The 24,114-nt window shown below is 39.4% G+C and overlaps 1 protein-coding gene across 6 annotated transcripts in view; it reads right to left on the bottom strand.

The window, feature by feature from the left end:
* PLCB1 (phospholipase C beta 1) overlaps positions 1 to 24,114 on the bottom strand; it is a 661,927-nt gene that overhangs the window by 130,029 nt on the left and 507,784 nt on the right. For all 6 annotated transcript variants that reach the window (XM_044385688.3, XM_044385692.3, XM_044385690.3 and 3 more), the window contains 8 exons: positions 22,715 to 22,799; positions 21,088 to 21,265; positions 17,007 to 17,074; positions 14,947 to 15,043; positions 11,473 to 11,557; positions 9,811 to 9,935; positions 4,898 to 5,052; positions 1,113 to 1,277 (listed from right to left, as the gene is read on the bottom strand). In XM_044385688.3, coding sequence (XP_044241623.2) covers positions 1,113 to 1,277; positions 4,898 to 5,052; positions 9,811 to 9,935; positions 11,473 to 11,557; positions 14,947 to 15,043; positions 17,007 to 17,074; positions 21,088 to 21,265; positions 22,715 to 22,799 — 958 coding nt within the window. The remainder of the gene's footprint in view (positions 1 to 1,112; positions 1,278 to 4,897; positions 5,053 to 9,810; positions 9,936 to 11,472; positions 11,558 to 14,946; positions 15,044 to 17,006; positions 17,075 to 21,087; positions 21,266 to 22,714; positions 22,800 to 24,114) is intronic.

Genomic DNA, 24,114 nt, shown 5'->3' with positions numbered 1-24,114 from the left:
CACAATGTAAAACGTGTGGAGAACACGAGGATAATTGTATCCTGAAAAAACTTAATTTTGGTAACAAAAGCAAGCTAACATTTGTTGACTATTTTCAAAGTGCCAGACATTTAAAAATGTTTTCACTGTATTGGGGAATACATATTAATAACTCTTTGAAGTAGACATTACTTTTGAATCTGATTAACATATTAAAAATAGTGGGAACACAAAGACCTTTAACATAGATATTCTTTGCAGAAGACAACCTTTCTAGATTTTTTGGCCAGATAAAAGCAAAGGGCATGGTAAGATAGTCTATTCCACTTTCTTTTTTTTTTTTTTTTAAAGATTTTTCATTTATTTATTTGACAGATTTAGAGACAGCCAGCAAGAGAGGGAACACAAGCAGGGGGAGTGGGAGAGGAAGAAGCAGGCTCATAGCGGAGGAGCCTGATGTGGGGCTCGATCCCAGAACACCGGGATCATGCCCTGAGCCGAAGGCAGACGCTTAACCTCTGTGCCACCCAGGCGCCCCGTCTATTCCACTTTCTACTAGACTATTGTCTTCCTTTGTGTGACAAGCATGTTTGAAGGTTTTTGGTTTGTGGTTTTTTTTTTTTTTTTTTTTTTTTTGGTGAAGGCAGACAGAAGACCCAGTCGAATGGAAAGGTTTTAACTCTATCAGACAGAATCCAGAGTAGAATGACCAGCTGCCAGAGACCTGAGGTTATAGGAAGTTTAATTAATATATGTTTTTAGAAGGTATGGATTTCCTTCTCTCTGCTACCATATTATTCCCTACTTCTCACTTTACTTCATTTCAGTTACAATGAAAATATATCATTTACCACTTGTATTATGAGAGGATACGAATTAGTTTATATGTTTCTCTGGTCTTCCAAATGAGGTATACCAGAATTAAGTGAGTCACAACACAATTCTGAAAATCCAAACAAGAGATTTACAGAAATCCTGAACAATTTTTAAGATAGCCCCCAAAATGCTATTGCTTTATAAATGTGTAAATTCCCAAATTAAGCAACAAATAATTCTTCACCTAATTTTTTTTTTCTCAGAGTGAAACACCTAGAATATGCAGTTACATCTCATATCAAGGATATGAGACCAACCTTTTTGAACACAATGGGCTCCTCTTCCCAGACAGGATTTACAGCATTTCCTTGTGATGTTTTGGTCTTAAACGCCTTCCTCCTCGTGTCCACAGGCAAACCAAACATATCCACTTCCACATAAGTCCCAACTTTCTTATCAGAAAGAAACTGACCTGAAATAATCTAGAAAATAATAAAAAAGGAACTCTTGATAAATGAGTTAAGTGATATAAGAGAATACTTTAGGGAGGTACAAATGCGGGTTGAATCACAACCAAAATGAAATGGAGGCAAGAGTACAAATAAAATTGCTCTTTTGGTTAAAGAATTGGTAGAGGCACATTGAAAATGCTGAGGATAGAAAGAGTCAGTTAATAAGACCAAATTGTAGAGGAGAAAATAAATGAACAAACACCAAAAGTTTGATCCGATTATACCTTTTGTACCTGAGACACATCTGTTAAATGTTGAAGATTGATCTTAGAGCCAACTGAATATAAAGGTTTTCTAATACTTAAAGATGTTACAAGACAATCATTTTAGCATGATTATAAATGAAAATAAAAGATTATTTAAGAATACAACTTTAAAACATAACAAAGTAGAAACTCCAGCATTTAAAAAGTTTCCTTTGGTTCATAAAATTCAACTCGAAGAAGTGATTGTAACACTATGCTATTCAATTTTCAGAGTTGTTATACTTTTATTTTTCTTTTTTAAGTAGACTCCAAGGCGGGGCTTGAACTCACAACCCTGAGATCAAGACCTGAGCTGAGATCAAGAGTCAGACACTTAACTGTCTAAGCCATCCTGGTGCCCCCAGAGTTGTTATACTTTAAATAAAAAGCCACAGTGATAATAAAAACAAAACCCAAATATTGACTTTAAACCATCAAGCCCAGTTTATCATCACTCCTAACCCCAACCTGTTAGTCATTCACATGATTATGGGTATCCTTGCTCAGATATAAAATTTATGGATATTGTAGAGTTCAAAGAGTTTAAAATCACATATTCTGGTGGCTAGGAGCTTTCTGAGCTCAAGTCTGTGAAAGGGGACCCTGTCAAAGGCAAATTACCAAGACTATGGTGGGGCCAGAAGTGGGACACGATGTCAGCCTGAGAATGGCCCTCAGAGGCTCAGTGAGGCCCATGAGCTGTATGCTGATGTGGTCAGAAATTCCAAACCAGTTAGAGAGAAAAACCAGGAAGACCCTGTCTGAATTTGCCCCCAGGATAACTAATTTCTCCTGAATGTTCTCTTTAGCCTGAGTGCCTGGGACCTGCCAGCAATAATCTTTATTTAATTTGTGGTTCTACATGAGAACAACTTAGCAGATATCTTATACGTGTGATACTTCCAAGTTATGTGAGTCACACTGGGAGATCAGGTGCACCAAGGAGTCTGTGTGCTTAAGGTGTTCTGTTAAAGCAAAGGTTCTGTGGATGCCTGGGTGGCTCAGTCAGTTAAACGTCTGCCTTCAGCTCAGGTCATGATCCTGGGGTCCAGGGATCAAGCCCTGTGTCGGGCTCCCTGACCAGGGGAGAGTCTGCTTCTCCCTCTCCCTCTGCCCCTCTCCCAGTTTGTGCTCGATCTCTCTCTCTCTCAAATAAATAAATACAATTTTTAAAATAATAAAAATAAAGCAGAAGTTCTTAACTCAATTAACGACACTGACCTTTGATGTTCCCATCAGTAGAATAGGATGGTGGAACAATTTCTGAGCTCCCAAGTCGATTCTGGCACTAGGAAGTCTATGTCAGAAGGTCAAAACAAAGGCACCACTGGACGGACAGGAGCTGCCTCTTGGTTCTGGCCACCATGTGAAAGGCGGGATGGGACAGCAGCCTGGCCTGTCCGTTCTGAAGACACTGACGGCTCGAGAGCAGTGTCTCCATTCTAGACTCAGGCAGCACTTCATGTCTGTTTGGGTCTCAACTGCTGCCCCTCAAACTCACTTTCCTATTTCTATGTCATCATCTTCTAACTTACATTTTCATGGTGGAATTTTTTTGAAATATTTTAAAAGATTATTTATTTATTTATTTGAGAGAGAGGGGAGGAGCAGAGAGAAAGGGACATGCAGGCTTCCTGCTCAGCATGGAATCCAATGTGGGGCTTGATCTCAGGACCCTGAGGTCATGACCTGAGCCAAATCCGAGACCCGGACCCTTAACCAACTGAGCCACCCAGGCGCCCCGAATTTCTTAAAAAAAATAAATAAGCAAGCAAACATGCACAAAACAAGATAAGCTGGCACACAAGAACAAAATTATTAGTTTGATCCAACTGTAACAATAATTGACAAGGGTTCTAAAAATAACATTTTGTCAGTGTGTGATGCTTAAGAGTTTATCTTAATCAAACTCGGCAGGAATGAAACATCCTTTGCTGAAAAGGATTTCCCAAAATAAATATAATCTCGAAGCTCTAATTCTGCCAACTTCACTCTTCAGATATATAGCATGAAATGATTTCAAAAGATATTATTTTGAGACACTTCACTGAAATTTTATTTTTAATCTTTGGTGTCAAGTGACATAAATTTTAAAGTAAAAATGGGCTTAACAAGCTTAGGGTAGATAGAAATTAGCAAAACTGTTACCCCCCCCTTTTTTTTACATAGTTTTTCATATGCCTTTGGTTTAAGGTCAGTCCATAAATTGCATTTATGTCCAATAAAAAACATCTCTCAGTTCCACAGTTAGCCAGCTAAATAGGAAGGAAAGGAGACTTTAAAGAAGTAGAAACAGTCACAACAACCAAGCGCTTATAGAATTCACATAAAAAGCTCCTTATAAAATGACTTTTCATTCGTAGTACAAAATATTTTCTTACAGCTAAAAAAATTATATCTGATGTAACATCAATTTCAAAGGTGGAAGAAATAATGCTGAATTAATATTTTAGGGTCAGATGTGTGTTTAATAAAGCAATTCTTTTACTTAATATCATTACTCTGTGCTTTAAGTCCCTGAATCCTCTGGTAGATTTTCAAAGAGGTAATTTGGGAGCTTTTATTCAATATTTAACAATTTATTGAGAGAATACCTTTTTTTTCTCTAGTTTGCTCACGGTGGCTATTTTTCTAGAAGTAATGGAAAAATAAAAGACCAAAAGATTTCTCCAACATGGGTTGCTGATATTTGTACCAAAAGAAAGACCGAAGTCAAGCAGAGAAAGACAATTATCATATGGTTTCACTCATTTATGCAACAAAAGAAATAGCAGGAAGCTCAGTAGGAGAAGAAAGGGAAGAATGAAGGGGCAGTAAACAGAAGGGGGAATAAACCATGAGAGGCTATGGACTCTGGGAAACAAACTGAGGGCTTCAGAGGGGAGGAAGGTGGGGGATTGGGTTAGGCCGGTGATGGGTATTAAGGAGGGTACATATTGCATGGAGCACTGGGTGTTATACGCAAGTAATGAATCATGGAACACTGCATCAAAAACTAAGGATGTACTGTATGGTGACTAATATAACATAATAAAAAATTATTATTAAACAAAACAAAACAAAAAAAACCAAAAGAAAGGACCAACCATGGCGACTCTCACCAACTTCCTTTATTGATTTAGGGTCCAATTTTTATCTTATTAAAGAATAGGGCTTAGTTCCTTTAGCTCATGCAGGTGGCTTCTGAAACTTGTAATTCAGATTTAGTCCTTAAAGGAAAAATGCATGAAAGAGGTGGAGATATTGCTAGCTCTAAATTTTTGATGACTAAGCTACTTCTTTACGCAAAATGGGTATTGTTTGAGACTTTGGTTGGGGACAGTTTTGTAATAGAGAGGTACATACCTTGACAGATAAAGTGTTGGCCACTATCCCATCCACGATGCCTTCGGTGAATGGATCAAAATGCTTGTCAGGTCTCCTCATGAACTCTGGCTTTAATCTGTAGCCACTTTTCCCATTGTATTCGTACATCCCCATATTTATTTGCATAGCCAGGTCTGGGTATCAAAAACACAACCCTTATTGTGACAATATTTGTGTTTAGAGCAAGAAAGTAAGATTGTATTACAGTCCACTTTTACTACCCTTCCTAAAAAGAAATATTTATTCATTGTAGAAATTTAGGAAACGCAGATAAGAAGAAAAAAAAAAAGTCACACTGTAATCTCCAAATCTAGAGATAAACCACTGCCAACTGCTTGGTATATTTCTGGTTTTCTCCTTCAAATATGTTTTGAACAGGTAGTGGGTCCATTTCTCTAAATGTTTGTCTGCTTTAACACCTGTACAAATTCTTCATTACCTATAATGGTTTGATGAATATCATTGTCGTGAAATCGTTGAAGCCACTGTTAATGGCATTATTAGGAGTGACATTTCTAGGTCAAAAGATGCGTTCTAGGAAAAAGATGTGTACTTTTTGATAAGTCTTGCCAAAATGCCCTTCAGAAAGCTCATGCCACTTTAAACCTCTAATCCATGCTTCTGAGCCTTCCCCATACCTCACCAACCACGAATGCTAGAATTCTTCTTTTTTTAATTTATAGGAGAAAAGGATTTCCTTTTTCAAATTTGCATTTCTTTTGTTACTTACCACCTACATCTAACCACACATTGACTCCTTTCTAATGGACAAAACTCACTGCCAAAGTTTTCCTAAGGCTCAGTCAGCCTATGAAATGGATGTCCACACTAATTGCAATTCATAAAGTTTTTAAAAAAAAACATTTTAAAGTCATAGGGAATCTGGGAAGCTGTTTAGATTGTTCTAGATTGTCTGAGTCATGACTCATCTCTGCTTAGGTGGACAATAGTGAGGTGATTGTAGAATTATTTCGAAGTTCCACATAACCAATCCTTTTTAGAGCAAGGAAAATATGTGAAATTTTACCTGTCAATGTATTAAGCTATGGTAACTATGATAGCACGATTGGACAAGGTACTAAAATAAGAAAATGACCCACTTATCATACTTGAAAAAATGGACACCAAAAGCCTAAAAAACCACAATAGCAAATCATATGTTCTAAAAAAGAACACACAACAAAGAAGTAGAGTTTATCCCAGGAACAAAAGGATAATTACATATTAGGAGATCTATGTACTCACAAAAGAAGAAATGAATATATGGTCATCCCAACAGATGTCAAATAGACGTTTAATAACATGAACATAAATTCCTAAAGCACCGATAGTCAATTAGGACAGGTGAACACAGTAATCCCCACTTTTCCATGGGAGATGTGTTCCAAAACCCCCAGTGGATGTCTGAACCCATGGATAGTTCCAAACTCTGCATATACTATGTTTTTTCCTATACACACATAGCTATGATAAAGTTTCACTTATAAATTAGGCATGATAAGAGATTGACAACAGCTAATAAAGTGAACAATTATAACAATATGCTGCAATAAAGGTTTTGGGAATGTGGTTTCTCTGTTCTTCAAGATATCTTACTGCACTGCACTCATCCCTCTTTTCGTGATGATGTGAGACGATGAAATGCCTGCGGGATGAGATGAAGTGAAGTAAATGTGTAGGCACTGGGCCGTAGCATTCGGCTACTTTTGACCTTCTGACAATAAGTCAGAAGGAAGAGCCTCTGCTTTCAGAGCCCTGCTGACCGCAGGTAACTGAAACCAGGGAAAGTGAAGCCACAGATAAGAAGGGCGATTGTACTCCTTTAGTGTGTGAAAGAGTATCTGTCTCAGTCACAGCCAGCATCTACTCAATGAAATTCCCCTTAGCATCAGGATGAAGAGAAAGCTGCCCACCCTTAATACTATTATTTAATATTCATCTAGAATGGTCAGTCCAAAGCACTAGGAAGGGAAAAAACATAGATGTGATTAAATTGTTGTGAGAGTGTGTCTACCTGAAAAACCCAATGGAAGCTACTGGCAAAATGGGCTATTATGAGAGCTTGGGAGGATGATTATAAAACATATTTATTCATAAAATAAATACACAAATATCAATATCCAGAAACAATTTGCCAAAAATATAATGTTTTCAAAAAAGGCTTTCATCTAAAGAAACTAGACCTCAGATGAAGATGGGTGATTTTGCTGAAGGATCTAATGTAAGAACTTTGAAGGTGTAGAGAAAAGCATTCTTTCTGCGATAAGAAAACTGAAAATTAAAAGGTGTTGGTTTTCTTCAAATTTCCTCAAATTATAAATTTAATGTGATTTTAAACAAAACAATTTTTTTCCAGTGGGGAGAGGTAAACACAATGTAACAATTAAACTAATGTGAATGTAATGTGATTTTATTCAAAATCCCATTTCTTTCTCAGTGGGGGAGAGTGAAATAATAATAAGTAAATTAAATTCATTTGGAATAGGAGTCCCACTGGCAATGGCAAGAAACAACTAAAAATTAATAGCTGTGAAGGAGAATTTCCACTTCCACATGTTAGACCATAGTATTAAACATTACAATAATAACAGTGAGCTATTGGCTCCAGGAAGGCAGACAGATTTATTAAAGACAAGAATATAACTGGAAGAAAATGAACCCAAATTAACCATACCAAAAAAGGCTACATCTATTAAGCAGTAATTTCAGTTTAGTGTAAAAAGGATTGATCTCTTCCTGATATTATATATCACAATTAAATTTGGATGGTTGAAAGAGTCAAATTCAAATAAAAGAAAAACCATAAGAGAAACAGAAGTAATTACGGATCTAATCCTGGGATGGAGAGCTGTAATAATAAAAACAAACCAAGACTCCATAAAATTAAACATTAATCAGCCCAACCTCACTTGTTTCACAAAATATGACAACATGCCCATTATATAAAAAATGCTGTTATAGGGGTGCCTGGGTGGCACAGCGGTTAAGCGTCTGCCTTGGGCTCAGGGCGTGATCCCAGCGTTCTGGGATCGAGCCCCACATCAGGCTCCTCAGCTATGAGCCTGCTTCTTCCTCTCCCACTCCCCCTGCTTGTGTTCCCTCTCTTGCTGGCTGTCTCTCTCTGTTGAATGAATAAATAAAATCTTTAAAAAAAAAAAAAAAAACAATAGGAATGTCAGTTGGAAAAAGTCCTTTAAAAAAAAAAATGCTGTTATAAGTGGACAGGAAAATTGACAATGGTCCTAAACATGCACTTCATAAAAGCAGAAATGTAAAAATCAAAACACATATTTAAAATGTTCAACCTCAATAATAAAGAAATAAAATTAAAGCAACGAGATAATATTTTGTCTGGAATATTATCATCATCATCATCATCATCATTGTTATTTAATGGTAATACTTAACCAAGATCTCAAACGAGAGGGAGCATTTCGTATCATATATCGCTGATGGAGGAGAAATCCAGTGCAACATTTTTTTTTAACTTGTTAAAGGTACAGATTTTTTCAATTAATTTTACTTTTTTTCATCATGATAAGTGTCCTCTTAATCCCCATCACCTATTTCCCCCATCCCCTTACACCTCTCCCCTCTAGTGACATCAATTTGCTTTCTATGGTTGAGAGTCTATTTCTTGGTTTGTCTCTCTCTCTCTTTTTTTTCTTTGCTTATTGGTTTTGTTTCTTAAATTCCACATATGAGTGAGATCACATGGCATTTGTCTTTCTCTGATTTATTTCACTTAGCATTATACACTCTACTTCCATCCATGTTGTTGCAAATGACAAGATTTCATTCTTTTTATGGCTGAATAATTGTCCGTTGCCTATACATATACCACATCTTCTTTATCCATTCATCTATTTATGGATACTGGGCTGCTTCCATAATTTGGCTACTGTAAATAATGTTACAATAAACATAGGGCTGCATGTATCCCTTTGAATTAGTGTTTTATATTTTTTGGGTAAATAATCAACATTTTTGTTGGACAATTTGGCATATTGCATGAAGGTTTTTAAAATGTTCAAATCTTTTAACGGAGTAATTCTATTTTAGGAACTCTTCCAAAAGAACACGACAACATAGACTTGACAATTTATATTCAAGATGTTCTCCAAACATTATAGTAGGAAAAAAATTCCCTAATGTCCAGTGATAGGAAATGGGTGTTAGTGAATTGTGAAATGTGCTTAATATACAGCTATTAAGATTCATGTTTCTGTATAGCACTTAAATATATATAAATATATATACACATTTTTAAACAAGGAATTAAATAAAAAAGCCTGTATATACATAACCAAAAAACCTTCCAGATTATAAAACCAAAAACTGAACTGTGTTCACTCTCTGAATGGTAGTGTTCTTGGCAGTTTTATTTTTTTTTACACTTTTCTGAATTTTCCAAATTTTCTACAACCTATACATATTACTTTTAAAAATTTTTTTAAAGATTTTATTTATTTATTTATTTATTTATTTATTTATTTATTTATTTGACAGAGAGAGAGAGAGAGCACAAGCAGGGGGAGCAGCAGAGGAAGGAGAAGTAGGCTTCCCTGCTGAGCAGGGAGCCTGATGCGGAGCTCGATCCCACAACCTGAGATCATGACCTAAGCTGAAGGCAGACGCTTACCCAACTGAGCCACCCAGGTACCCCTCTACATATTACTTAAAAAAGGATAAAAATTTTTCTTTGAAAATAATGCAAAACCACCAGAAATAAAGATTTGTTTATAAACTATTAAAGACAGTTTCTCCATTTTCAAAGGTTACCTTTTTTTTTTTTGTAGTGGTATTTCCTTCACTGAAATTTGCTTCTCTTTGCAAGCCTGGAAAGGTGGCTTTATAACAGAAGAGAAATGGGTTCTAACTGTGTTACTTACCCACAGTTTGAAAATTAAGTGCAACCATTTGGCAACCCGCATTCCAGAAGAGCTGAGGCATGTAGTTAGATGAATCCACACGGGTTCCTTTTGGATATATCCTGCTAAGCTGCATTTTGTTGTATCTGGACCATCACGTTAAGTAGTGAATACAATTATAAAAATAATTAGCCAATACTATTAACTGAGAGGCCACCTTCCTTCCTTTTCCATTGGAAAATGAACTAACTGTTGATGATGTCATTGGGCTAGTCGGTGAAAAATGTCAAAAACTTCCTGAACACACAGAATAAATGTGCTTTTATAATAGAAATGTACTATCACCTTTGCAGAGCCTTGTGGGTAAAAACTAATGGGGTAGCAAAAATGACCGAGTCAAAGTCAATGTGGTTTTGCAGAGATTATTAAAATGCACAGGCTTCACGGTTAAGGACACATGAGGAAGCTCAAGCGTGTCTAAGCACGTGAGAGCGTGATACTGTCTTTGGCGGAAGCCGCGAATGTGAACGGCTTGGCTATTTTTGAAATGCTCTCTGCTCATTTTTTAACCTTCTCCGAGAATGCTGTTTGCCAAGACTGTGGTACTCTTTATGATGGATAACATGGTAAATATAGCACAGAAGGTTTTGACCTTGTTTTGCATCTGAGCTCCTCCTGCCATCAGTTTTCGATCCCGAGAACCTTTAGTTCTCACTACTATTCAGCTATCACACAATGCGATGTCTTTAAAACACGACCGACTGTTGCTGTTACCAAATTCGGCGGAGGTTAGCTGAGGTTGTGAACTCGGGCAGGGGAATGAGACCTAAAAGAGTCTGAACCGTATTTCTGGAAGTTGCTGGCTGTTATCTCTCTCTGTCAGTTTCCCTCCGTTACTTAATAGATTGAACAATCCCTACATTCTAGGCCTATTGTGAGGATTCAACAAGGTAAGACAGCTATTGACTTCTTTCATTTTTGATTTATGGACAAAAATTGTAAGTTTTTGTTGTCAGGACTATCAACAAAGCCGTTATTAGTAATATATATTTATATTCTTTTTTTAAAGGTTTTTTTTTGTTTTTGTTTTTTGTAATCTCTACACCCAACGTGGGGCTGGAACTCAAGACCCCGAGATCAAGGGTCACGTGCTCCTCTGACTAAGTCAGCCAGGAGTCCCAATATTTATATTCTTATCATCATCCCATTTATTTTCTGATCGGACACCTATGACATTTAAGGATGTGACATGCCAAGAAAGTTTATATATGTATGTTTACATATATATTCTATCTTACATATGTATAAAGTATATTCTATCTTACATGTATCTGTCTTACATATATAAAGGATATACACACACTTTACACGTGTTGTCCCTAACCCCAAAGGCAAGCTGTAAAGCTGGTATCACCGTTTCTGTTTCACAGATGAGGAAATTCAGAAAGATTAAGCAAATTGCCGCCTGACAAAGGGCTTGATGGTGTGAAAATCACCTTGAAACCTGAGCTTCCTTTACCTGCAGGACCAGTAGAGGCCACCCCACACAGCCTCGCATGTGAAACCTGAAACTTTCTCACACCCGGGTGACAGAAGGAAGCCATTATTCGAAACAAAAATCAAACGAATGGCACGTGGCTTCAGTGGGGTCCCTTCAGCAGTCAGTCGTCAAATCAAGGATACTCTACAAATTCCACTGGCGATTTCGTCAGCTGCTCGAGACCTTTGGTTTCCACGAAGGAAGACATTTCAAAACTTCTATTTCTCTCTGAGTTAACGACAACAGAAACAGGAGAGAAGCAAAATGTAACGGTATAAATTGTAACATGTAAGAAGCAGGCGCCAGTTCGCGAGTTCGCGGACACGTTAGTGCAATTGAATCCTCATCGTAACTTTGTAAATATGTTTCTTTCAGTGAACCATTTACCTGCACCCAAAGTTGAGTCTTCTAAGAAGCTGTCTCTTCTAATAATTACTACCTGAGTCAGCTATACTTATGGCCTTGTATTAGGGAAAATGAATTTTAGATGTGGTAAATGAAAGCTGTTTTGTCAAAAGAAGAGGAGCCCTGGGAGAACTAAATCCATTCAGATTGGTTTCTCTGACTCTCTTTGATGCTGACATTGTCATTGCCTCTGTTTGTATGCACCCCTTTGATGAGGGAACAGAAGGCAAGTTGAGGACAAAGCAGAAACTGACACCCCATAACCCCCGCCCCAAGGGTTGTACGGGACATTCCTCAGGCACTCCTGGCTGCCCTAGCGGACAAAGAAACAGTTAACCTATAGATACCGCAATCCTGCAAGACTTGAGTCTCCCTCAGTTTGCAAATGTCTTAGCAGTTTACAAGAAAAAGCATTTCTATCACTAACCTAGTTTCCCGAAGGGAATGTAGATACAACTAAATGTCTTATAGCCTGCAGACCATAGACAGATACTTCTAGGAATCCAGGAAGTTTCCAACTATCTTCATGTTAATGCCTTGCTAGAGGGAAAAACAACCTTAACTTGACAATGGCAAGGCCTCTGGTATCCTGTGAGTCTTCTTTAACATATGAAAGTATTTTCTCAGCCTCCCTTTTTCCTCACCTTCCCCCAACCCCATAGTATATAATCAGCCACCCCTCACAACCCGGGGCAGCAGCTCTTTCTGCCCACGGGTCCTGTCCCCGTGTTTTAATAAGCCACCAATTTTGCACCAAAGACGTCTCAAGAATTCTTTCGTGGTCATAGGCTCCGGACTCCACCCCACTGAACCTCACGTATATTCCACAACCTTTGGTTCAAATAACTAATGTGACATTAAGATCAGGGTATTTCAAAGCAGAAGAATCCCTGGAAATTTTCCAGTCTGATGGCCTCATTTTCAGATTAGATAAGAGAGGTCTGCGAGATGAATGTGCTGGAGGTCTCAATGGAATACAAAAGCAACGTTTTGAAAGTAGAATCCAAACTTCCCATTAGAATGAAAGAAACAAAACCGTTATCTTAGCCTGTAAAAACTCAGAGTCCAACAGCTTCTCTGTCCTCCTCCCAGCTAAAAACCAGTGTCACACAAAGTACTGAGGCAAGTGTCATTCAGAGTGCCTAGAGAGCTCTCAGGGTTTTAAAAAATTTATTTATTTTTAAGATTTTATTTATTTATTTGAGAAAGAGAGAAAGCATGTGGGCACGTGGGGGGGAAGGGTAGAGAGAGAGAATCTCAAACAAACTGGGCTGAGTGTGGAGCTTGATTTGGGGTTTGATCCCAGGACCCTGAGATCATGACCTGGGCAGAACCCAATAGTCTGACGCTCAACTGACTGAGCCACCCAGGCAGCCTGGCAGCTCTGTTTTTATTTATTTAAAAAAAAAAAAAATTTTTTTTTTTTTAAAGATTTTACTTATTTGTTTCAGAGAAAGAGTGAGCAGGAGAGAGAGAGAGAGCATAATCAGGGGGAGGAGCCGAGGGAGAGGGAGAAGCAGACACCCCGCTGAGCAGGGAGCCTCATGTGGGATTTGATCCCAGGACTCTGGGATCATGACCTGAGCCAAAGGCAGCCACTTAACTGCTTAACTGACCAAGCTACCTAGACACCCCCAGATCTCAGTCAAACTTTTGAGTCATTTTCCTCTCTTCGATGCCCACTTCCCATAATTAAAGCCTCATTTTCTTCCTAAGTCATTCCTAGACTCTTCCATGCACCTCCTTACCTTCCCCCAATTTAATCAACTTTATAGGAAACCCTCACTTCTCTTATTTTGGTCCATCAGAAACCTATTTTCATATGACTACTTTTTTTTTAAGCAAGACTGTTAATTAAAATTCAGTCCACTTAGTAGGCGCTTTTGTAATGTCTGTGCAGTGTTCTTTTTGCAAAAGTGATAAAATGACGGAAAACATAAGGAGAAGAGTACTTGTTTGTCAATCTTTGGCCCATGCTGTTGTTACCAGGTTCTGAAGGATGTCAATGCATCAGTTCCTTCTCAACTTGGCTACTTGTCTAGGAGCTTTTGACTCATGAATTGGGAAAACTCATTTTACAGCCAATGAAAGTTATAGAAATGTAACTTAAGAACGTTTCAAACTGAACATGTGGTAAGATGCATCAGTAATTATAAAAAAGAAAATGTTGAAATATTTATATATAAACTATATTGGAAGTTAACTTCCTCATTGTAGAGATCTAGATACTATATACTACGAAGTTAAGGCTTTTGGGGCAAAATTATACAATTATGCATAAGTGTGTTACGTAGAAGCTTAGATTTTATGTATTTATAAAACTATGCTTTATCAGAGGCTGCTATGTTTAAGGAAAAATTCAGGCTTTAAGAGCACACTCATAAAAGTAGCTAAAATGTCCCAAGGATTCTTTTCACCTGATAGCATCTTACATTTCATCAAAATAAGGGCAATTTTATAAAAGGGCTCTTTTCTTTAGGTAGGGAAAGATGCTATTTTTTTCTTTGCATCCAGTATGGATGTGTACTGGATGAAAGGAGAACACAAAATGATGTGAAGATATGTTATCAAACAGGCTGGACCAATGGAATATGGGTGACCTGACTGATTGGGTCCTATTTCTAGTCATTAGGGCTAACCATACCTCTGGCTGCTCCCCTTCCAGGGGATGGGTAAATACTTTATTTCAATACTGTCCCTTATCTAATGGAAGGAACCCATGATGTAGCTGAACAAAAACAACTGTGAAACTCTCAATTAGCTGGTCTCTAGTATCTTGCAGATAATTATGGATGCCCTACAGCCCCATTAAGAATTCTGGGGAGGGGCGCCCGGGTAGCGCAGTCGTTAAGCGTCTGCCTTCGGCTCAGGGCGTGATCCCGGTGTTCTGGGGGCGTTCCGGGATGGAGCCCCACATCGGGCTCCTCTGCTGGAAGCCTGCTTCTTCCTCTTCCACTCCCCTGCTGTGTTCCCTCTCTCGCTGGCTATCTCTCTGTCAAATAAATAAATAAAATCTTAAAAAAAAAAAAAAAAGAATTCTGGGGAAACATCAGGGATGCCTTCTCACATGGTTATGACCGTCAACCCAGGCATGTATTCAAGACTTTCCAGAAGAGTTCTGTTCAGGGTAACATCCTTCGTTCTAACTACCTTATATTGAAAAGATATTCATTCTATGCTACATTAGGGGTTCTTCTCCAGGGAAAACTTACTTTTTGAAATTTCAAATGACTCAAACTTGACTGGCTGAATATAGTTCACCAGGTTAGACATCTCTTCGGTGGCCATGGCCTCACTCCCGGCAGTCCCCTGGAAACAGAATTAAAAATAACATTCCCAGAGTCAGCATTATGTTACCAAGGGTTATTTTTCCTGGGGCAATGATGAAGGGACCCAAGAGAGAGAACCTCATTCCTCCTCTTCCGAAAATGATTATTGCCAATAGAGAATTCATCCCAGGAGAAAATCTGCTCATAGTCAGCCAGCTGTGGGGTGGTAGGAGGGAGGTACAGGGGCAGTCCCAGGGTGCTGTGGGACCGGCAGCATCAGCATCCCGAGACAGCTTGTTAGAGATGAAACATCTTGGCCCCTGCCCCCACCACTGGCCTCCAGAATCCGAATCTGCATTTTCCTAAGGTGATTCAAACGAGGCCCATTACAATCTGAGAAGCACTGAGCCCTAGTTCACCTGCCACAGCATAAATTCCTTAGCTGATGTCTAAGGTTAATACATCAAGAAATCAAGAAGTCACTGTACAATATGAAAATTAGTATGTAGGTGACTGCCAGTGAACAAGGAAAAAAATTTTTTTTTAAAAAGATTGCCTTGTGGAAGTAGGTTGGGTGGGTGGACAGCTTCTTCTTTTCTTTAGGAACATTCCTTCTTCCCTGCCTTCTTGGCTCCTGTGTGCCTAGTAGGCAAGCAGTACAATTCAGGGTAGGGGTCAGTAGCTCAAGTTCTGGGGCCAGATGGCCTAATTTCAAATCCCAAACCCACCACTTAGAAGCTGTGCAATCTTGGGCAAATTACTTAACTGTTCTGTGCCTCCGTTTTCACACCCGTTAAATTAGAATAAAACCAGTCCCAATAGCATCTAGAGATTTGGGAATTATGAAATGAGTTAATTGATGTGAAAGATCTCAGAACAGGACCTGGCACATAGTAAAACCTCATGTTACTTTAGCTATTATTAGCTATTACATATCACTTTGATAAAGTTTTTAATGAAAGAGAAAAACCATACTGCAGTATCGGCATGGACAGACCTCTGTAGACTGATCTAATATTTTCTCCCATTTTCAGAAGACAGAATGCATGCAGACAGTATTTCTTTTTAAAACTCCTGTAGCAATAGTTAGGTTAAATGTTAATTGGGAAATAGTCATTTGCAAATGGACCATCCAATTAGTAAGACAATTTTAAATGATCAAGAATCAGTGATAAAAGTTATGCACAACTGAAATAATTATCAGGCGAAACTACTTTAAACTATTTATATATATTTAAACTATTAATATAGTTTTCCTCCTGGACATTAACTTGAAATTTAGTGGAGGAACACAGTTAATCAAAACTTTAGACTACATGAAAGGAAATAAGTACCAGAGGAAGAACATCATGTAAGAATAGCTTGTTAGTCATTATTTATTCCTGAGACAGATGCTTCCCGATATATTTGAAAGCAGATTCAGTGTAAACTTTTTGAACAAGACTCTTGCTACAACAAAGTTCTAAAATTCCAATTGACCTGTCCCAGATTCACTTCTAGATACTGTGCAATTAGTATCTCTGAGCTGATGGGGTTCTTTGGGATGTTCGAGCTTACATCAGTAAGGATCTCAGTAGTGGTTCCAAAATTAAAACAATGGAATGAATGTGACATTTCTGAACATTTTCCCCCAATCCCACGTCTTCCCATGTCGGATTTGGGGTCATTTGGCAATGCATTTAATTGCCTCAAAAACTGAAGCAGGCGGTTGGATGTCATGAAATTTGAATTCAGCCTCCAGACACCCCACATGAAGGAAGGCACTGTCAGCAGCATTGCTGATTATAGAGAGCTTTGCTCAATGCCAAGCTCACTCCTTTAGTGACCCCAGCACGCATTTTCATTTTCCAACCCGGTAGCCAAAAAGTTTTAAAGTGAGCTATAACTCTTTTTGACCACTAGATGGCAGAAGGTGATCAGGAACTGTATCCAGACGGCACCTTCCGGATGGGGAAACTAGGGGAAGTGCCTCTGCGACCAGAAGTCAGTCCCTAGATACCTACCTCATCCATTGAAGATTTTTTACAGTCATCATCATCATCATCATCATCACTCTCGGTATCAGCTTCCCCTGTCAAATTTTAATAACAGATCATGAGGTAACAGGTTTGAAGGTTTGAAGCACATGCTAACAGGTGCTTTGCCAAACATTTCCTTGGATATTGCCACTTCATGCTTTTAAAATTATTCCTTTGGATATTTATATCTTATTAATCATATAGAGAATTGCACTGAGATTTTAAACATGGATCTTTTTCTCCGAGTTTCATTTGCAAATACCATTTGAAATGTCCACATTCTATTGAAAATGCTTAACATTTTTATCTGCATGTTTAAAAAAAAAAACATATGGCATCATGTACAGTTAGCTTTCTATGGTACACACATCCTATATCGATGTGTACATTGTCTTTCAGAGTCTCTATGACCCTAAAAGGGATAAACGATCCTTTTCCCACTCTTCCCTCTTTTTCTGAGCCCTGACTCTTGCACACACTGCTTGGCCAGTGCTCAGTGACTTCTGAGGCAAGTCACTTCTCCAGGGCCCTAGGAGACCTCACAGTGAAGGCCAAGGACATGAGCGAGGTCAGAAACGGCAGGGCTGTGGCAGCAAACCTAACCACACAAAGATTGTAAGCTAAGTATTGTAGCCTGTGATTTGCCCGCAGGCTTATTTGATGGGTGCATTGTCCTCTAAACAATGCATGTATCTTAAAAAATGGTGTCGTCCTGTTTTAAAAAGCAGGAGAAAATGCATGAACCCTTAACACCATGATGCACAGAAATCTACTTCAATCAAACGTAGTTCATCCTCGTCTTGAGCCAACACAGTCATTGCGATGGATTCTTTCTCCTCTCGGAAGATTTGGTGGATGATTCTGCTAGTTTAAATATTCATACGAGCATGAGGTGTTAAGTTCTGCCACAGCTCTGGGCCTCAGTCAGACCCAATGACACCAGTTATGTAAAAAGATTTTCAAGTAAAATACTACAGAAGGCATTATTTGATTTGACTATTCTTTCAGCATTCACACGGAGCAATAACAGAAAGAGCCCAGTAGATGGCAGTATTGGCTCAACATTGAGGCACTTTGCACTTGCAAGGCCCTCCCCGTCAAACCTTCTGAAAGTTAGCCCCCCTTTAATCTATATAAATGACACAGCGTCCACAGCATGTCTTCGAAGAAGCTTATAAATGTTTTCATTTGGCTGACGAAGTTCAATCAATTACTGAATGACAGCAGTGAGCAAAGTATTCATGAAATGTCTTTAGAGGGAAAAGATTTCTGGGACCAACAAATCATTATTTACGGCTTGTTTATTAAAAGAAAGCACATACAGCCACCGTATGATGCTGATATTGTGTTAGTTAATAAGATGAATCCATTATATTTTGGATAGAAAACATATTTATATACAGACATGTTCTCTTAGGAAGTTGGCACTCAAGTTTTTTTAATAATCAAATGTGTTGCCCCAAGTTCTTTTAACCAGTTTTTGCTTTTTAATTAGAGAGGGGATTCTTTTTATGGAGTAATTTAAAAGTCTGTTTGGCAAAACCATTTACACAATGCTTCACGGGACCTAACAATACACCAATCATTTCAAATACTCTATCAGGTCATTCGTTGGTTTATGGGGGAGAGAAAGAAGTTTTCTTCCCTTACTTTATGAGCTGAGTCCTGGTTTCTCCCTTATAAGTCTTTGGAGGGACCTTGGAGGCATCTTAAGACCCTAAAACCTTGCACCATAAAAAAATCTACTTTATCCTAGTTCTTTAAGACCTGTGTACTGGCAAAGGGCTGAATCCTGGAAGAGGCACCTGGCCGACAGGGGCCATGATAAGTCAATTGGTTTTGAAATAAGAACCATTGCATGTTTTTCAAGTTACTTGAGTTCCCATTACCCAAGATCATCTACAAACCAAATGGTAAATTAGCAGCGCTTATTATTCAAGAGCCTACCTACATATTCAAATGTCCAAAATTTTCCATTGAAAGAAAGATTGCACAACAGACTGTGGGACGGACGAGCTTAGGAAATCTACCGAATTACTAACAGATTGCTGCTCTTTCTCTGTATTAAGCAATAATGTTCACTGCCTGTAAAAATCCTTATTTGTGTTACGCATCCAGTTAATAAGAGGGACAGAACTGATAGTGGGAAGGGCACACAGGAAAACAACAAATTTCTCCATGCAGAGGAAGACCGGCTTTCCTCCCTAGAGCCAAGAGGCTCAAGGATTATGGTAGGGAATAGGTGGCCTCTTAACAATATTTGCTCCAAACCTTCAAAAAGAACATTCATACTGAGAACAAAATTGTTTTTGAGAAGAGAATCAGAATTGTGTAACAACGTTTGAAATACACATTCAAAAACTATCCCCCCATAAAAACCTTTCAAAGAATTGTATAATATCTGTTGATAAGGGTTTTTATCTAAACCATAAAAGAGATTGGCCATTGAGATGGAAAAACAGAAAAAAAGATAAATCAGTGTTTTGGTCAACCTCCCCCCCCCCATTGCTCTAGAGTTTCTATTTTAATTTAAAAAATTACTCTGAAATTTTAAAATTGACGTATGGTAGGTATAGAAGAAGTATGCATACTTGTCCATGTAGAGAGTGATGAATTTTCACAGACTACACAGACCTTGGTAACCGTTACCAAGATCAATAAACAAAATAAAACCAGTGTCCAGAGGCCTCCTTGGATCCCCTTCCAGCCAATTCTTCAAGGGTCACCGTTTCCTGACTTCTAACTGCATAGGATCACTCTGCTTGTTTTGTACTTTATATGAATGGAATCAATACAGTGGATACTTTGTTGCATTTGATTTCTTTTACTCAACATTATGTTTCTGAGATGTAGCCTTATTCTTGTGTGCAAAGGTAGACTGTTATTGCTGCATATTATTTCAAGGTGTGAATATACTACCACTTATTTATCCGTTGATGACTTTTGGTTGGTTTCCTGTTGTGGGCTGCTGTGAGCAGCGTTGTGTAAAGCAATTCGGTGCATCTCTCTTGGCTGTCTATACACACTTCTGTTGGGTATATGCCTAGGAGTGAACTCCCTGGGGCAGAGGGTATGCATATGTTCAGTTTTTGTAAATACTGCCACTTTTCCAAAGTGAGTGTTCCAATGTTAGTTAAACTTTTCGTTGAAGAACTTCCGGGATTCAAGCTTCCAGCTTCCTCCCCTTACTCACCCTCCAATCAGGAGAGCTTCCTAATGCTCTTTTCAGATTGCCAAGATTCTGATTCAAGCTAGAAGAGAAATCAGACTAAATGACAAGTAATTCAAAGGGAATGGGGTGACCACTTGGAATTCTTTTCTCATCAACCACAAAAATCTATTTCAAGAGATCTATAATATATGGAGAAGTGGAATTGCCCAGAACTCTTCAGCATATCATCAATGAGAATATAGCCAGTGAACATTTGGTACCCAGACCTGAGTGAATGTTAAGGGATCATTGCCCTTGAGAAGCTTAAAATCATGTGGTCACTTTGAAGATGATTTGGCCAATGTGCTAGACAGAGTCATGGCTCCCCCAAATGACCATGTCCTGGGAATATGTCCTGTGTCCTGTGAATATATGGTAAGAGGGACTTTGCAGATAGACTAAGGAACTTGAGATGGGGGATTATCCTGGATTATCCAAATGGGTCCAGTGTAATGTCGTGAGTTCCTAAAAGCAAAGGACCTTTCTTGGCTGTGGTCAGAGGGTGGTATGAGGACAGAAGAGAAATGAGACATTGCTGGGTTGACCCTGGAGGAAGGGGCCATAGACCAACAAATGTGGGAGGCCTCTGGAAGCCAGAACAAGCAAGGAATAGGATTCCCTAGAGCCTCCAGAAAGGAAAGCCGCCCTGTGAGACCCACATGGGCCTTCCTCCCACAGAACTGGAGATGATACGTGTGCATATTTAAACGAAGCCACCCAAGCAATCGCAGAAATAGAAAACCAATACAGTTTTAAAGTGTGTTCAAATAGGAAAGTTAAAAGTCCTTCTAAGTTACGTCGGAGCAGCGCTTCTGAAACCACGCATAACGGAACGAGAGCCCGCCAACCCCTCACCGGCTCCTGGAGACGAGGGTTCAAACACGCTGGAGGAGTCACTGTACGTGTTGGAGGCTTGTTCCGAGAGCTTCTTTTTGCCACTTCCTTCTGATGACTTGTGCGATTTCTTCTTATTTTTCACCAAAATTTTGTACATTAAATCCATAGGACTTGGAAGAGGAACTCCAGATTCCAGCTAATGGCAAAGAAAAGCACCTTTTTGTAAAAATGTTGCCCCGTGAGGGGAGCCCTAGCTGGCTCAGTCAGAAGAGTGTGCCACTCTTGATCTTGGGGTTGTGAGTTTGAGACCCGCGTTGGGTATAGAGATGACTTAAAAATAAAATCTTAAAAAAAATATCTTGCCCTTTTTTTCAGCCTCCCTCCCCAAACCCCCAGGACAGTGTTGGACACCAAGAGCTTCTGGATTATTCATTACTACTTTCAGTACAGCTCAATGAACTGTTCTAAGTGTGTCTTGCTGCTTCGTGGTTCCTTATTTTTTTACATGAAAGGCATATTTCAATTACCGAACTCTTATTTTTTCCACAACGAAATCCCCATGAATAAGACCACTGAAATGTACTGGGAGATTTGCTAACCCAAAGGTTCATGAGTTTGCTGTGGACCATAAATCCAACTGTTTTGGTTTAGGACGGATAGGAAGGCCCTGCCTTGGATTTTCAAAGGAGGGAAGCCAGTTAGTGGGGCATGTATCAGGAAGGAGCTTCCAGGCAAGCATATAGAATCAACCTTTCTGATGCAGTTTAAAAGGAGTAACCCCTGCCCTGCGACTCCCACCATCCGGAACTTGGAAGCCGCACATGTCCTTGGCATCAGCAGAACCGGGCTGGTGGCTCACATGTCCTTGCAGCCCTGAGATTCAAGCTACCCTCATCTGCAAGCCTTATTTCTTGTGTTTCAAGCTTGCACGGCTAATGAGAAAATCAATTTCCCATGAGAGGGTTGTTAGATATTGTATCAGAGAGCATTTGTGCAAATCCCAAGATGGGTTATTTTTAGAAAGTTCAGTGAACTCTCCTATGCTGGTCCTTTAGTCTTTGCTTGCAAGGAGTCTAGGGATTGGTATGAAACCACGTAAGAATGTGTGGAGACTAGGAAAAAGGGTTCAAGAGGGGAGAAGCTACTTCGAGATATTCCTACTACTTTCCTTCCCACAGCAGGGATGCTATCACGGCAACAGAAAGCCTGAATTCCACGAACAGGCACACGCAAGGATGTGAGGAGTGGACGCAAGGCCAGATGGGGGTTTCGTGTGGCACCTGCCATGTCCCATTTTGCTGAGCCATTTCTCTCAAAGGGTGTGATGAGGTTATTGTTTGGTGATCAGAGCCCTGTCTGCCTGGAATGTCTCCGCGGCTGGCTGTGGTTGTGGAAATTCTGTAGTCCTGCCAGTCACGTCTGTCAGAGGGGGAGGGAGAAGATGGACAGTACAGGAAGAGGAGAGTGGCCTGTCTTCCACTCTCAGCAAGGCACACTGCTGGTTTCCTCCTTGGTCAGACTTCACTATCAACTGAATCAATCTTACTGAGCAACACAAACACGGAAAGGATGTAAGGAAGTCCCCCCACTAACTCCAGTCATGAATATGGACATTCCTTCAGAGGTAAACCTTGAAACTGCTTACTGGGTATTTTTCCAGTGGTTCCATGAGAAGAGCATCTCCAAAGATCAGTCGGCAATACTCCGCCATCTTGGCTTGCTGCTTTGGACTAAGGGAAATGAGAGAGAAAGAAAACAAACAAGGACGCTTATTTAAAGAGTTTGGACAGGATTACTTTATGTTATTAATTATAGAAAGAGGTGATTCCCTCATCTTACCCTTCAGGATTAGTACTTATCATTCTAAACCCCTTGTTTGTTATCCTGACTTCCGTGAATTTGAATACCACATGCAGGTAGACCGTGAAGGCTATTTCTAAGGCTGGCCTCCATAGACACAGATGGAGAGGAAAGCAGATCACTTGCCAGTCCTTGGATTCTTGAATGTCTCAGAATTGTGGACTCAATTCCTTTTGTTCAATTTCCTGATTCTAAGTCAAATGCAAGACCCTGGGGGCAGAACTCATCCATGACTCCGTGTGAATTCTTGGTTGAGATTTGCCTAACCCACAGAAAGCTAGAATGCAAAGGAGTGTTTTTAAGGAGGTGAGAGAGAAGAGAAGAGGAAAGGAAGGAAGGGAGGGGGAGAGAGAGAGAGAATCTCAAAACACAGAAGGGCAGTCAGGCAGAAGTGTGTCCACTTGGGAGGGGATCCTGGAGGAAACATGAAAGAAGCAGGCATGTTGGGGAAAGGTGTCTGCCCCTCTTACGTGCATAATAGGGCAGCAGAGGTGGTGTCAGTCTGACTGTGGGCCAGGAAGAATCTGGTCTGACAGACAAAGCCTGGAGCTGTGGGCTTTGCTGAGCTGAGCTCCAGGCTCTCAACGACTCTGGATCTATAAAATGAGGATAATAACTGTTCTTGGAAAAGGACAGAAGGTCCGAGAAGATGAAGTGGAGTAATGGATGCAAATGCCTTTGACCCGTTCAAAGAGTGGGGCAGGTGTAAGATGATCCAGGGTTAGGAGGCAGCATCCGCCAGCTCAGCTGGACGACTTATGCACTTGCTAACAGAGAAACACAGTCGAGGCGAGGGAGCATCCGCATCTTTCAATACTCCTGCTTCCTTTGACCTTTTAAAAGCAATAACATTTTTTTCTTATTCTGTAGAATGTTAAATATCATTATAAAGGTATCCAATTCCACTGGGTTTTATGGACTGTGACTTTGATCTACAGGCTGTCAAACCTGATTTCCAATAGTCATCTCTGCCTGCTGTAATGTGAATACATTTTAGCAGAACTGGGATTATAGTAAAAATAAGTAAGTGATAAAAAAAAAAAGCCTTCTTCACTGCAATTCAAATCGATTATAAAATGTGATCCTTATTTTCTTTCTTTCTTCTATAACTATTAAGCCTGGATCATGGACTGTTGTGTTTTTGTTTTGTTTTGTTTTCCTGGGAAGGGGGTCCTCTGGGGATTT

The sequence above is a fragment of the Ursus arctos genome, unplaced genomic scaffold, assembly GCF_023065955.2.
Source record: "Ursus arctos isolate Adak ecotype North America unplaced genomic scaffold, UrsArc2.0 scaffold_16, whole genome shotgun sequence".
Lineage (NCBI taxonomy): Eukaryota > Metazoa > Chordata > Mammalia > Carnivora > Ursidae > Ursus > Ursus arctos.
This window is presented reverse-complemented; position numbering and strand designations above follow the sequence as displayed.